Source organism: Myripristis murdjan, chromosome 6 (assembly GCF_902150065.1).
Source record: "Myripristis murdjan chromosome 6, fMyrMur1.1, whole genome shotgun sequence".
NCBI classification, from domain to species: domain Eukaryota; kingdom Metazoa; phylum Chordata; class Actinopteri; order Holocentriformes; family Holocentridae; genus Myripristis; species Myripristis murdjan.
This window is the reverse complement of record NC_043985.1, coordinates 23,411,821-23,426,445: the sequence shown is the minus strand read 5'-3', so window position 1 is coordinate 23,426,445 and position 14,625 is coordinate 23,411,821. Positions and strand designations below refer to the sequence as shown.

At 41.5% G+C, this 14,625-nt stretch overlaps 1 protein-coding gene across 2 annotated transcripts; it reads left to right on the top strand.

The window, feature by feature from the left end:
- The first annotated feature begins 2,069 nt into the window (after nt 1–2,069).
- LOC115360218 (ubiquitin-conjugating enzyme E2 H-like) lies at nt 2,070–13,268 on the top strand. Of its 2 annotated transcripts, XM_030052952.1 has the most exons (8): nt 2,070–2,136; nt 2,219–2,345; nt 5,963–6,039; nt 6,245–6,319; nt 6,476–6,515; nt 6,971–7,023; nt 9,699–9,827; nt 10,297–13,268. In XM_030052952.1, the coding sequence occupies exons 2-8, from the start codon at nt 2,293–2,295 to the stop codon at nt 10,419–10,421; spliced, it is 552 nt and encodes a 183-aa protein (XP_029908812.1). In that variant the 5' UTR covers nt 2,070–2,136; nt 2,219–2,292; the 3' UTR covers nt 10,422–13,268. The 2 variants fall into 2 exon arrangements, with proteins under 2 accessions (XP_029908812.1, XP_029908811.1); XM_030052951.1 differs by having other exon boundaries at nt 2,074–2,345.
- Nucleotides 13,269–14,625: the final 1,357 nt, after the last annotated feature.

Here is a 14,625-nt window from a genome sequence, read left to right as displayed (position 1 = left end):
AATGGGATTAAACAGGATGGTGAGTTGTTATGAACTGGTTCAGACTAGCAATGTGCAGATAGCCTAATCAGTGTCAATGATTGATATCTTCTCATCTGCATGTGCTTTAAAGTGATTCATTTGGTTCATATAGACTAATGCTACCATGGAGCATATGAACCAACTGTGGATAAATGAGTCTGCAGAGCAATAATCCGGTTTACCTACCATGGTGCTAACTTTGACTTGTGTTATGAAAAACAACCTTGATGGAAGAATCTGCGCACTTCAACGGAAACCCTAACCCGCCTGTACGCGTATTTGGAAAGTATGAGATAATGTCAGCGTGGTGAAATGTATTAAATTATGCTCAAATCATCTTTACACTCAGTTAAAGTCAAATACACAGCCGTATGTTGAAGGTGTCCTTCGCTATCAGGGCACCATTGTGCATGACTTGACTACTTCCTGAAAACCTAAACCTCAGCATCATCAAAAAGCATCTCTCGGATTGTTAGGCATATATTTTATTATATGGTTATAAGTGCTGAGACCCAGTAATTAGGACAAATTGAAAATGTTAAGCAATTGGACAGATAATAGCAACCGGGTGTTATAAAAGGACTGGCTGTGCGTCATGACGCGCCATGCAGTTTTGGCACAGGTGGGGCATGTAACCTGCAGCAGTATTACCAGCCAAACCAGCGTCTCCCTTTTATCTGGCACAGCTTCATTAACGTCGATTTGAGTAATTATTGATGCCAGACGCTCGTCTAGTGAGCTCTTCTGTCCCGGACCCCACGCTGGCACCGACAAGGTTCTCAGTCAGACTCTACTTGTTGGCATTTTTGTTTGTGGCAGACCGCCTCCTAGTAGTTTCTGTGAGGGTCCTCACACCTGAGCTTGGGTGAGAGGAGCTGTAAGACACAAAACAGAAGCAGAAGTAGTCCATCTTTTAAGTTACATTCAGAAAAGGAGGAGTTTTCTGTGCAATTCCGCAAGAAATTGCAAAATATAATGCACAGAGTAGCCTGCTGCCTGATCTGGCACTGGGATTGTCAGTTTGAGTCAGTGCAGTTTCTGATGCTTATTTGAGTAGCGGATAAAATCTTTATTTCAGCAGCTTGACTTTGAAAATATGGCTGAGCAGACTTTAAGAGAGTAAAGTGTATTGAGTAAAATAATAATTTAAAAAAAAAAATACTCAAAGTACAAATTACACAAAAATCTCAATTGTCTCCAATACTTCCTGCTGTGACATGTTACCACTCTGTATTTTTGAAGCCTCTATGAGGGCCTCCAGACAACGTTTCTTTTTCTTGCTTCCATCTCTCTCACGGACACTTTTCTCACTTTGTCCTGCTCTCCGGTCGTGCAGTTTCCTCCCAGAAACAAGTTGAGTGGACAAACTCTTCAACATGCATGACAACATTCCTGAGGTGCGTTTCTTGACAACACATGGCGAACAGTGGTCGCACATGCGGTGGAAGCTGAATTTCAGGTACACGGGGATTTATACAAGGGAAGTTGCGTGCTCATGTGCAATCTGTGGAATCCAAGCAGTTTTATGGTAAACGAGGCCTGGAAACTATACTGCATATTTAAAAAAAAAAAAAAAAGATTCTCAAATATCACCATGACATCATCTTCTTAAATGTCTGCTCTCACATCAACTTCACCATGAAATATGTGTGACCTGCAGCCCCAGACATTGCTGTGAAGGAGCACAACTTTGGCCTACTGCGCCTATTTCATCCTTTGAACCAGGCAGTTCAAACATAGATCTAGACGTCCTAGATACACCGGCCGCACTCTAGAAGCGCACCGGTTACCGCGAGCAACCACGCGAAACGCAAAAAGTGCAACATATGAATTTGCTGTTACGTCGCAGTCCAATTAAGGCCGGTGTCAGAGTTTCTGTTCAAATCCAATTAGCGTGTCATTGTTTTGTTGTCAAGCATATTTCTACAACTCAGCCCCTCCTCTCGGCACTCACGTCGCTTGAGGTTGATGTCACTGAGAGAGAGAGAGAGAGAGAGAGAGAGAGAGAGAGAGAGAGAGAGAGAGAGAGAGAGAGAGAGAGAGAGAGAGGCTCTTCAGGACAGGAGTCAGGACACAACTAGACAGGCACTAGTGGGCACAGTTCACAGAGAAAAAGTGGGTGATGTTTCGGCTAAGATTTTCTTTATGGATAAACCGGAGAGGCGACTGATGTGTCCGTAAATGTTTGTATTTCCAGGCTGAAAGGAAAGGTTTGAGGTGTCTAAATACGACAAGCGTTTTGTGGATCACTTTCTGAGAAGGAATACAAAAATGTCGTCTCCAAGTCCGGGCAAGAGGCGAATGGATACCGACGTTGTGAAACTGTATCCTTTGCAGAGCATAAACAACACAGCTTTAATGAGCGGCGACTCGTTTTATAACAACTCCCTGATGTTGAGGCACATTTATGACTGCTGACTGCTGTACGCTGGGTGTGTGTTTCTGTGTGTACGGCTGGCTAGCTGTGTGAGATTTGGTAGATTTTGTCCAAAGTGTGAAAACATTTTGATGGTGATGATGATGATGATGGGCTCGAGCCCTGTCTGTCTTGATTCTGCCGTTGACATGCGTTAGCTAGCTAACTATGTTGCTGGTCGGCTAGCTAGCTAACTGCTACCCCCTTTATTTATTTTGGCCAACTCGGTATCATTAGCCTGCTAACCAGTGTTAGCCGGATAGTACAATAGCAAACGGGCATTAGCTCGCATCATTTGAGAATTACAGGATCTGTCGCATTATAACGCTGGCTGTTAACACTGTTAGCTTCAAACATTGTTAGCGACGGCTAGCCAGTGTTAAATTAGCATCTATGTAACATCATGCTGTTGTACACAGTGCTCAACATCAGCCAAGCCGTGCTTATTCACATTAACTTAGTTAGTAAATATGAGGTTAAACCTAGAGAGCGAGTGTTTCCAAGGCGCAGTTTTCACTCGAGTAAACAAGACACAGCGCTACATGATGTGTGTGTGTGTGTGTGTACTGCCACAAGTGAAGAATAAGGTCGATATGGTGTGTGTTTAGGGACAGTCGATGTCAAACGGAGTCCCCAGTCGACAGCTACTTTACATGACCTCAGAAAACACACATGCCAGCCTTTGACTTGTTTATCCTCACTTGAATCGATGGGCAAAATACAAAATAGCTTCCAAGTTGAATATAGTGAAAAAGCGATACATTATTATTTTTTTAAATTCATTTTTACAGACGTAAATTATTGTGTAATAACAGGTATACTGTAGGTATTTTGTTGACATCACAAAACCGCGATGTAATGAAAATACATTTTGTTGTGAAACCCTGTGTAACCTCACTCTGTTGTTGTTGTGGTAACATTATTCGTTGTTATGTTTACGCTCTTTTGACAGCCCGACTTGTGTTAAGTAGTGTTTAAATGTTATGCCTCATTGTAATTGTCTAATATGTTTATCTCTCGAAGTTTGCATGAAAGGCTGTGACAGCGTGAGCTGAATTGTTTTGTTTTTGTCCTGCAGCTAGAGCTCGCCCTCTGATTGGTCAGCCTGTTACCATCCGGAAAATGGTAGAGGGCGGGACTTAGAGACAGCTGATCGAGGAACAACAAACGTGCTGTACGATGCACATGTAGCGGATGGGGGTTGGGGACATCCAGTTAGACCAGGCCCGCTGGGGTTATATACTGAAACTTTATTTACTGTCAGTGTCTATATTGAGGATTCAACTCATCAAAGTTAGGACCTTTATCTGTCCAAGAGTCAAAGTTTAACAAGATAATACAGAGTTATATATTACAGAGTTTAGAGATTGTGTCTGCTTGCCTTAGACAGTGCTTTTGTGTGTGGGACAAATGTCTTTAAAATGAATTTTTACTCAAATGATTGCTTTATGACTTTGCAAACATATCACAGATGAAATTCACACATCCACTGCCCCATGTTGTCAGTGTATCCAAAGTACAGTCAAAGAAGAAAAAAAATGTCTTTAATCCACTGCATCAAAACTTGAACAAAGCAGGCAGTGTGGCAACAGGGGGTGCTATGCTACAGACAGGCAGGGACCGTGGCCTCAGATCAGTGAGGCGAGATGTGAACCGTTGTCAAAGGGCCCGGCATGAGACACAGTGGCCTTGTAGGTGACCACAGAGTCAGAGGAGAGGCCACAGGCAGCACAGGCTGTCCACTCAGCCGCCACAGCTGTGGGATTCTGGGAACCAGATTCTTTTTCTGTCTCCAGCAGACACACACAAACTGAGGTATGATCAACATCTGCACATGGAGCTAGACACAAGTTATGACATTAAGGTACAGACCAGGAAATTAAGACTTTTTTATGTTATTTTATTTTATTTCTTTGTTTGTTTATATTTTGTGGAATTCTGGCTTTATTCGATAGAGGTTATAGAGAAAGACTGGAGATATCAGGGATGACATGCAGCGAAGGGCTCAGCTCAGAATAAGACCTGGGCCGCTGCAGTAAGGACTTAGCCTTGGTACATAGTACACACTGTACCAGGTGAGCCACCGGGGCGCCCCCACAATGAGGAATTTACTTGCACAAATGAAAAACGCCAACCACTCAGGTCACTGCCTCAGCCTCTTGGTTTGCAAGTAGATAAAAATGAAGCTGTAAATTTTGCCTGACACCGCTCAGGTAATCTAAACTGTGTCCCTTCATATCACAAATAGTGCTGAGAAAATCGCCATGCCACGTGAGCTTTTGACAAGTTTTCACTTATGTGGTTATTGTGCTTTTGAGAGAGTGCGTGCCATTATCTTGGCATGCACTCAGGCTTCCATGGATAAGCCTTGGGGAACGACATGAGAGAGATATGCACTTTTTGACTGTAACTATGGCGATAACAGGTTTTGTGTATACGGCCCATTGCTGTAGATCACATTTCGAGCAGCCCCGTCTTCATTGTCAGCGGTTTGCAAACCTTTTTCTAGTGAATGTGAGCTTTTTAAGCCGCCTTCTTATCCAACAGATGTTTGCAATTTTCTGGGCTCCCAAAGTCACCGCTGTGTGTGTTATGTAATCTAGCATTTACATTTTGTGCTCTCTAAGTCTTATTTACTTGATATCCTTACATTACTTTTCATTAGTTGGTTTATTAAGAGAGATGACTGAGGGATTTTTCACAGGATGATGTAAAAGAGAACAGCAGATGCTTGTGCGTCGTCTGCTATTGCGTCAAAATTTGTCCTCAACACACAGGCTTGAGTCTTCTGTTTTGCTATAAGGCACATAAACTCGTGTCCCGTGCTGTCACCACACCCGGCGATTATGATACATCCTTCCCACACAAGCCGCCTCCAGCTGCATGTTACCTGCAAGACAGAAGAAAGTTTCCATCTGTCCTCAGCCTCCAGCTTTCTGAGGGCAGTTTGCTTCTGCTGAACACACACACACAGCCACATATTGTTTGTTATAGTGACTAGTGCTGTGACTCATGACAAATTTACCCAACAGGTGAAAGGGCTGCTATTGTATGTTCATGTCATCAGCATGTCAATTTTGTTATTATCTTAAAAAAAAAAAAAAAAGAAAGAAAAAACAATTAGAGTACAGGCCAACAGTGTCCTCTGGAATTGGAAGAATCGTCTTCTGTGGTTGTTTGTGGTCACTTTAACATCTTAGATAAGTTTATGTGCCTGTTTTAGTGTGAAGTTTGGCGGTGGTAAGTTGAGCTGTGGTCTGTTGTCAGAGTCTGTCTGCAAGTGTTCACTGCATTATTGATCTCGCTGCCATGGCTCGTGTTATTGATTCTGTCTGACCTCTGCTCAGCCAAGTTCAGAGAGAGCGAGTTTGACCGTGTGACCATGCGAAGATTGGAATACTACGGTCCAGTTTTTGGATCCCTCTTTTTGATATTTCCTGTTGCTCTCTAATGAGCTCTGCCTTTGTCAGTCTTATTACTGTGTGGCCAGTTTTGGGGTTTGCCTTTTCCTTGACTTCAGGCCAGCATCGAGAGCAAGCACGAGGTCACCATCCTTAGTGGACTCAACGAGTTTGTGGTCAAGTTTCATGGACCACCTGGAAGTAAGAGCCTCATGAAATTCAAAAAATTTTTTCACTGAATTTCCCCTGTTTCTAGCATTGTATTACTGTTTTTTTGTCTCTTGAAAGACACAGCAAAGAAACATTTGGCTTAGCACTCTGGATAATTCTGTCTTGTCTGACGCTGTTTTAGTTTGGGAGTGTTTGTTTTGTTGGAAAAGATCTTGATCCAAGGTGTTTCTTTCAGCCCCTTATGAGGGAGGAGTGTGGAAGGTTCGAGTGGACCTGCCAGACAAATACCCCTTCAAATCACCGTCAATAGGTATGAAACATTATTACAAGTGCTTTGAAGTATCTGCATAAATTATGGGACATGAAGTGTCACCTAACTCTCACCTCTACTCAACAAGGCTATTGAACAACAAGAAATGATCCTGTGATTAAAATTTGCTTCTTCTTTTTTTTTTTTTTTTTACAGGATTCATGAATAAAATATTTCATCCCAACATTGATGAAGCGTAAGTCTATTTTGATCATAAGTCAATAATGGTTGATAGCATGAATAGTCTGCAGCTTTCTTAAAAGTCTTATTTAACCAGAAACATTTCATGAGGACACATTCATCTTTTATGGCAACAGCCTACAGGCTGAAAATAAAGAAAAACCAGGAGCACGTTAAACAGCGTGCAGACAATTTTTTTTCGTTGTCCTCTTAGCACCAGCACCTGTTGCTCAGCCTATTGGGATGTGTGTGCGCTCTCTGTGTTTCTCCATAACAGCTTGAGGGCTGCATATTAAAATTCTCAGAATTGTAAATGAAGTGGCCTGAAGTGCCTCACCTTCAATTTGGCATTAAGAGATGATTAGTGTTATGAATGAAAAGCCAGTGTTTTTAAATGCTCTGTTCTTTTCTCTGCTCGCTGCCTCTACTTGGCTTGTAACCTGTGATAACAGCGTTTTTGTCTTCATGCAGGTCAGGAACTGTATGTCTAGATGTCATCAACCAGACATGGACAGCTCTCTACGGTAGGTAATGGCTACAGCAGCCACTGGGATGGCCTTTTGTAATTTCACCGGTCACTTGATTGAGCTAACTCACAACAACAGCCAGTAAAAACACAAAGAGAGAGAGCAGTGTGTATACCTCTGCAGTGCTGCCTCAGGGAGAGCATTCAGGTCTAATCCTCTTACACCTTAGCGATAACAGCCACACGTACAGAGGTTGCGGCCTGAGCATTGACAGACGAGGAGGCCTCGAGGCTGCAAGGTCACACAGCAGAATGTAGCACCTACCTTCATCTTGAGGGGATCTTTCTTGCTTTGTCCTATTTCAGCTGTTCAAACGGGCTAAAAGTGATTACTCAGCGTGTTTTGCTCTCATGTGAACTTTCCAAATGAGGTGGTGGCCAAAGGTTGGTTTGCTTGAGTCTGCGTGTCCGCTGTTTGTATTTTTGTGGTCTTAATAGGAGCGCTCGTTGTTCACTGATGGGGTTCGGCGCTGTGGAGAGTTGATCTTCAATGAGATGAATGTGCAAGCTGTGAGCTGTTCTTGTTTTTTTGAAAGGCCAGTTGGTTTTATGTGTTAAGAATTTATGTAGATATGTGCTTAAAACAAAAATACTAGTAGGATTGCATCAAAGCTGAAATAATATGACAGGAGAAAGCTCTGAAGTTCACGAAAGAGAGATGAATGAGAATTCGTGAGCAACAAAGTGTATTTATGTTCTCCTTTTCGCAGCTTAGTTTGTTTTTAAGAAGACTAGGTGAGGGCGCCCTGATGTCTGTGCATGGCGGGGGCGGTGTATCACCATTTTTGACAAGCGCTTCACTTGCACAGATAATAATCCGAAGCTCTTATGACTAACAAACTTGCTAGGTGAATGTCTGTTAGCGGTATGGCCTGTTAAGATATGTAACCACATATATGTAGGTGTTGTGAGTTCTGTGACATTTGAGTCATTCTAGATGTAATTTTAACTTTTGAACAAGTAAAGTTTGGCAAGACTGGATCCCAGAGAGCTGAGATTCTGAGGCTCATGAGAAAGCAACATTATGGCTATCAGAAGTTTAGGTTTTAAAGAAGGCTTGCCACAGCTCTGATTCTAAACATGTTGAGTTTGAATGTGTATATTTTATGGTAGCTTATCCCAGGAGAATCTAGAGCTTGTTCAGCTGTGTAACTGAAGTTATTTTAGGATGATAGACCAAAGAGGGCATCCTCAACTGCAGTTTTTGATGGCATTTTTAGACCCACAAAAATAGACCAAAACGGAAATCTTCAGAATGTCCCAGAGACTTTGAGGATGCCTTGGAAAATATTGTTTTAATCATAAGCCTCCCAGAAATATATCAGCGGTGGTATTTTTAACCACAGTCTGAAAAAAGTAAAAGTAAAGTAAATTGTATTAGTGATATTGAAGGCACAGTGAGTCTACCTGTACTGAAGTTGTACATAAGGGTGTCTCATGTTCTGATCCTGTTTAATTCTATAATTGAAGTAGAATAATCTAGTATAATCTAGTTCTGTACCAAAATAAATGCATAAATACATCTCCTAATTTTTTTTCTAACATATTTTATCACTTCTAGCATAAATTTCATGTCAAAGTTTCTTGGCGGCATGATGCCAGCTTGTCTGCTGAATGTGCAAAACCAGCTCGGTTCTCTCCCTGTCAGTCATGTAATCTTCTTGGACCAGACCAGCTGCAGATAGACACCCGTTTGGCGATGATATACAAAATTAGGTAATTTCTTAATGATACTGATAGTTGTATGTTTGTTATTGTACCTTTGACCCAAGGCCAGCATTTATTACTGTGAATCTGAGCTAGAGCAAAATAGTCCTTTTCTATGTGGATTGTTCACTGATATGACTATTCAGAGGTACTCAGACGGCTGCTTTCTTACCAAAATAACCTTATTAAAGACCCTGGCAGCATTATTGTACATTGACAGCCAATTTGAATTTAGAAAAAAGGATCCAATATTCATTCCAAACCATCTTTTTCTGCATTGTTCTGTAAAAAAAGTTTTCATACTGGTGTGTATTGGTCAACATATGTGCTGATACGGAGATGATACTGATGTATCTGTGATAGGCCAATATTGGCCAGTGATATTGGCCAAATGAGATATTGGTCGAGCATCTGTAAAATAAAATTAGACTGTCAAGTTTAGGAATATGATTATCATGCATGTTGATGATGGCCAGTAATAAGCAAAATTTCAGAAGATATTCCCAACCTCTTTGAAAATTATCTGTCTAACTTGCTTCTCCTGCTTTATGAAATATCTCCCAGGTGTTTATAGGAGGTTTTACAATATTAACGTTGCAACTTTGGATGTTGTCTTACCATTTCAAGACAACATTGTGATCCTTAAGAGGAATTATTAAACTTTGTGGATGTGGATGTTTACTTGAAGCAGTGGTTAGTACTGAAAACAGATCAGCAAGGGCACATTTATTCATTTATTTTAGATCTAGACGAACATAGAGCAGCTCCTGCACTTCTATAGGTTGATGTTTAAGTGCTGAGGCCAGTAACAGAAACGACATCTACCTGAGAGGCAAGAGAGACCTCTAGTGGTTGTTGCTATAGGTGCATGTGGTGTAATGAGTCCAGCTCTGTGGTGTTTCCTGTTATGTCTGTGGCTGGCTTGCTCACTGTACTAACTAAAGTTTCTCTCTCCACATCCACCAGACCTCACCAACATCTTTGAGTCGTTCCTCCCCCAGCTGCTGGCCTACCCCAATCCCATCGACCCTCTGAACGGAGACGCAGCCGCCATGTACCTCCACCGACCAGAGGACTACAAACACAAGATTAAAGGTATCAAAGACTGACAGGCTGATTGGCAAATTGAACAGCAGAATAGGAAAAAAAAATGTATTTTCAGCAGTATGTTGTCCAAGATAGAATAGATAATGTTCTTTTTGAATGCAAGAAGAAGACTGAGAGGTGCATAACAATTCCACTTACATGTGAAGATTCACAGTTAAAACTTCTCTCCAAATTAAAATTTACTTCCTTTCATTAAGTAGGTATTACTCAGTAGTTACTACACCTTATTTGTCTGATTTGTCCTGATTTTTTTCCACGCTGCACGTTGTGACGAGATTAGACAGCGATCAGGCGTAAGAGGAGAGTCTGAACCTTGACTGACTGACCTGACTATGTCTCTTAGACAGGGGGCAGAGATGTGAAACCTTGGTGCTGCCGCTACGTAGCTGTGGAAGTCACACTGACTTAATGATGCATCTCCCTCCCTCTCTCCCTCCCTCCCTTCCTCTTGTTACAGAGTACATCCAGAAGTACGCCACAGAGGAGGCTCTAAAGGAGCAGGAGGAGGGAGCCGGCGACTCCTCCTCTGAGAGCTCCATGTCAGACTTTTCGGAGGACGAGGCTCAGGATATGGAGTTGTAGTGAAGGGGGCGATCCCGTCCCCTCCACCTCGCAACAGACTGTCATTTCCTAAAGAGCCTAAACTCAATACTATATTCATATTTAAACAAGACGATTTTTTTACAACTACACAAGGATTTTTATTGCTACACGAGATTCTGCAGTGTGATATTGCAGAACGTTAAGTAGGAGTTCATCTGTAACTGACCCTCCCCACACACACCTTCCCTTCCTTCCCCCTGAGGGCCCATCTAGATTCCCATGATCTCTTGTGGCTGCTGGCCCCGCCATGGCTTTCGCCTCTGCTTGACCTGTGCTACCCAGCCAGTTCAAACTGAGCAGCGTGATCAAGACGGGGGGTTTGGGAAGACCATTGTCAAACTATTGTTACTGCATCAAGACAGAGCAAAACTGTTTACACTCAATTTCCTAGTTAGTCCCTCAGCCGCACATCACCACCTCTTCTATCTTCTAATAAGTTTTTTTTGTGTGTGTCTTTATTCATTCTTGCTTCATCAGGCACAGCTGCAGGGTGACAATCCACCATTTCTGGGTGGTCACAACCATCAAAAGACTGGATATCCTTTTTTTTTTCATTTCTTAAGTGTCGGCTTTTTTTTGTTGCTGTTGCCTTTTTCTCATCAAGGCTTGGGAAGTTGCCATTGCAATCATCATTTCCAAGGATCTCCAGGCCCGCAGTCGCAGTCACCTATATATCGTGTACAGACTGGTATGGCTGCAGATGACCTCTCTGATAGGACTGCTCTCTGTGAGGCCTCAGGGCCAGTATGCAAACCTGCTGACCCGCCACACCTCAGTTGTCATTACAACCGATATGTAAACTCTTTGAACCCTTGCAGATGTACCGATGCATGTGTGTGAGTGTGTGTGTTTGCATGTGTCTATGCGTGAGTGTGCGAGTGAAGTACAGGGGAGAATCGTGGCCTATTGACAACCCATGTTGTACTGACTCCTGACGTCCAGCAGATGTCAGTAGAGGAGGCTCACAAAACCAGCCCTTCTCCTTTTTTCAGCACCCATTCCTTCCATCATCTCCTCCTCCTCCTCCTCTCCGTTTTAGGAAAGTATTTGTCATTCTCTGAGTATATTTGTATATTGTGGCATGACACAGATATAAAGTTGTGTAGGGCTTTGTGGAGCTAATGCTGTAGACACGGGGAGGAGTGCATACATGCAGGGGCCTCTGGGAGCTCGGGCCAGGCTGTGTTGGTGTTTGTGATGGAGGGCGTAGGAGGGCGGGGAGGGTGGGGGGGTAATTATCCAGGTCCTTGTTGAATTGTTGAACTTCTTAACTTTGCCTATTGCTTGTGTTAAACTATAATAGGTGTTTGACTTGCGTAGGGATAGTTAGTTTTTGCGGGTGGTGAATCCTATCATAATGTATGGTTTATTACTTATATAACACGCTAGTTTGAAAACTAATTGTCCTGTAAAGATGAGGAGAATTACACATCTTTGTCTGTGGGATGACTCTTTACTTTGTCAAATCACATCCTCCAAAGAGTTGTTGCACCCCTACTCTTTCTTATATGCAAATGTTTCCATCTTTACCATCATTGTGCAGGCGAGCTCTTTGACCTGGAGCGATATTTATGTTGTCACGCAAAGTTGTGGGACCAAAATCTGTTGGATCTGCAAAAATACTTTCATGTCTAAAAGGAAATTCACCCACACAGACTGGATTTGGGGTCAAGGTGGCGTTCTTGGAGTTTACACCCAGTGAGCAGACCAATGATCAATGTTTAGACCCTCGAGCGGCCACGTCAGTTTTGGTGCGGTGTTCTTTTAAATGATTCACACAGGAGCTGTTTAAAAGATGAGACACAGAGATTTCCGCAGTATTTTGTAACTGTTTTACCTTGAAACAGTGTGTGTGCCTGTTAACAGCTGTGGCCTATGACGGGGGTCTGAAAAAGAGCAGTGACAGTTTACCGGTAAATTTCATGACGCGACACTGACCTGTCTTAGTGTTGGCTCAAAGCCTGTTACATGTCATCAGTGTCACCGCATCGCAGATCAGTTTGTATTATGTGTTATTTCTGTAAGGAAAGGAAAAAAAAGTATTATCCTTCTTTACTCTATTACCATCAAATGAGGCTGTCTCCTCTTTGGAGAAAAAATATAGCTTAATCAAAAGTGATTCAATCCCTTTATTATTTTTTATTTAGAAAAAGAAGACAAGATATCACTATCTCTTTAATGAAAATGACCAAACTAACGTCAATTAAGTGTTGAAAGACTTAATTTGAAAATTAACAAAAATGGCAAAAATAGCATGGCATATAGGTTGTTGGTAGGACATTAAAAATCTAGTCAAAGTTAAAATGCCTAGTTGATCTGGCTGTGATCAGCCTTGGTAACCAAATAAATATAACTGTAGTTATAAGGAGAAAATTTGCTTTGGTTATTTTGTCACTTTCAAGACAAGCAAAACTGAGAACAACCATGGTCCAGCCGTGTTGGCTGTCATCTGGATTCATCAGTGTATTATGCATTTTTATTATTATTATGATAATAAGACACGTATATTTGATGCCTATAGTTTGTTTGAATGTTTTTATTTTATTTTGTTTTTTAACCCTTATGTTCAAGATACAAAGTCAAGATATCCCCACTTTTTAAAGGCAAAAAATGAATAAATGTGCTTCCCTTGTAACTTGAAGAAAGAAATAAACAAACAAAAAAATACATAAACAATGTCTGACAATGTTTGTGCACCAAAACATTGCCACAAGCATAAGGTTCCCTCATTAATGTCATGTAAAGGTCATAAAATATTTGTCATTGAGATTTGTTCAGCTGAATGCCTGCTATGATCTGTGTAGGCCTAATAAAACTTTTCATTTACTGATGTGCTTTACTGATCACACAAATATTGAATTTAACCAAAATGTGCTTTGGAAAAATGATAAAGCATATTTTGGGAAAATCCAAACTGAATGGATGGTACCTGTCTCTGCTCTATCCACTAGATGGCAGTACTATCTATCTATCTATCTATCTATCTATCTATCTATCTATCTATCTATCTGTCTGTCTGTCTGTCTGTCTGTCTGTCTGTCTGTCTGATGGTGTAATGATAAATGTTGCAACTCACCTAAAGTCAGATATCCTTATAAGTAAACATTCATCAATATAAATAAAAATCATTTGTGAGTTGGTGTAAATATCTACAAACTAACAATTAATGTAGCAGCTCAATAGTCTCTATGATATTTTGTAGCTTTTTAGAAAACTGTCATTGTATCAGTATATTATTATGGTATATACATAATGGTTAAGATTTGGCTAAGTTAGAATGACTCGCAAAACTGATCATGTATCCAATTAGTACACCAAAATATAGGAGAAATATGTCCTCAATTACCCAGATATTCTTTAGTTAATGTTTCTTTCTCGTTCCCTTTGGTTTGAAGTAGTAAGACTCCATTAGTGTCTAATGGAATACGGCCTACAACAACTGCAACAACAAGTAATAATAATAATAATAGTAAATGCTTAAGTAAAATGCCTGAACAGTGACATGCCTGCACTTTTATTGCTCAGCATCCCGGCCAGGTGGCTCTTCTGCCCTCTTCTGCCTTCAGATGGCGGAGGAACACTGAAAGGCGGACACAGACCTGTAATGACATGATGAAATATTCATACGGATCCCTCTGTTGTGTGGCCGGCGTCTTTCCCAGCTTATGTTGCCTACCGGGGTTTCCAGTTTCACCTTCAGCCTCGTTTGTGCCGGGGAGTAACGCGTTACTGTGGCCTGCGCCTGCAGCCCATTGGCCCATTTTGTGGGGTGAATCGTGATTTCAAATGTATGAATTGTCACATTGAAGTCATTTTTCCTATCACTCCTTTATTTGAAGCTGAATACTACCCTAAGCCTCAATCACATCAATTGAGGAGCGTTTTTTTATATCACAGGTTTATTCATCTTCCTTATCCATTAAGATTAGGCCCACTTATCAGAAACTGATGCAAAGCTTACTCTACCTCTGGCGCCTGTATGAGGATATTCACCGTGCATCGAGGTCATTGAGCTGAAGCTGAATATCACTGCTATTTGTTTTGCATATTTCACAGGTAAATTAAATATAGCCTAATAGGTTATTATTTGCTATTAGAGGGTGGCAAAGGTAGGGTAGGCCAACAGAGAAGTAATGTAACGAGTATTTTAACGAAGTCTGTGACTCCAGGTCCTAACCACCGG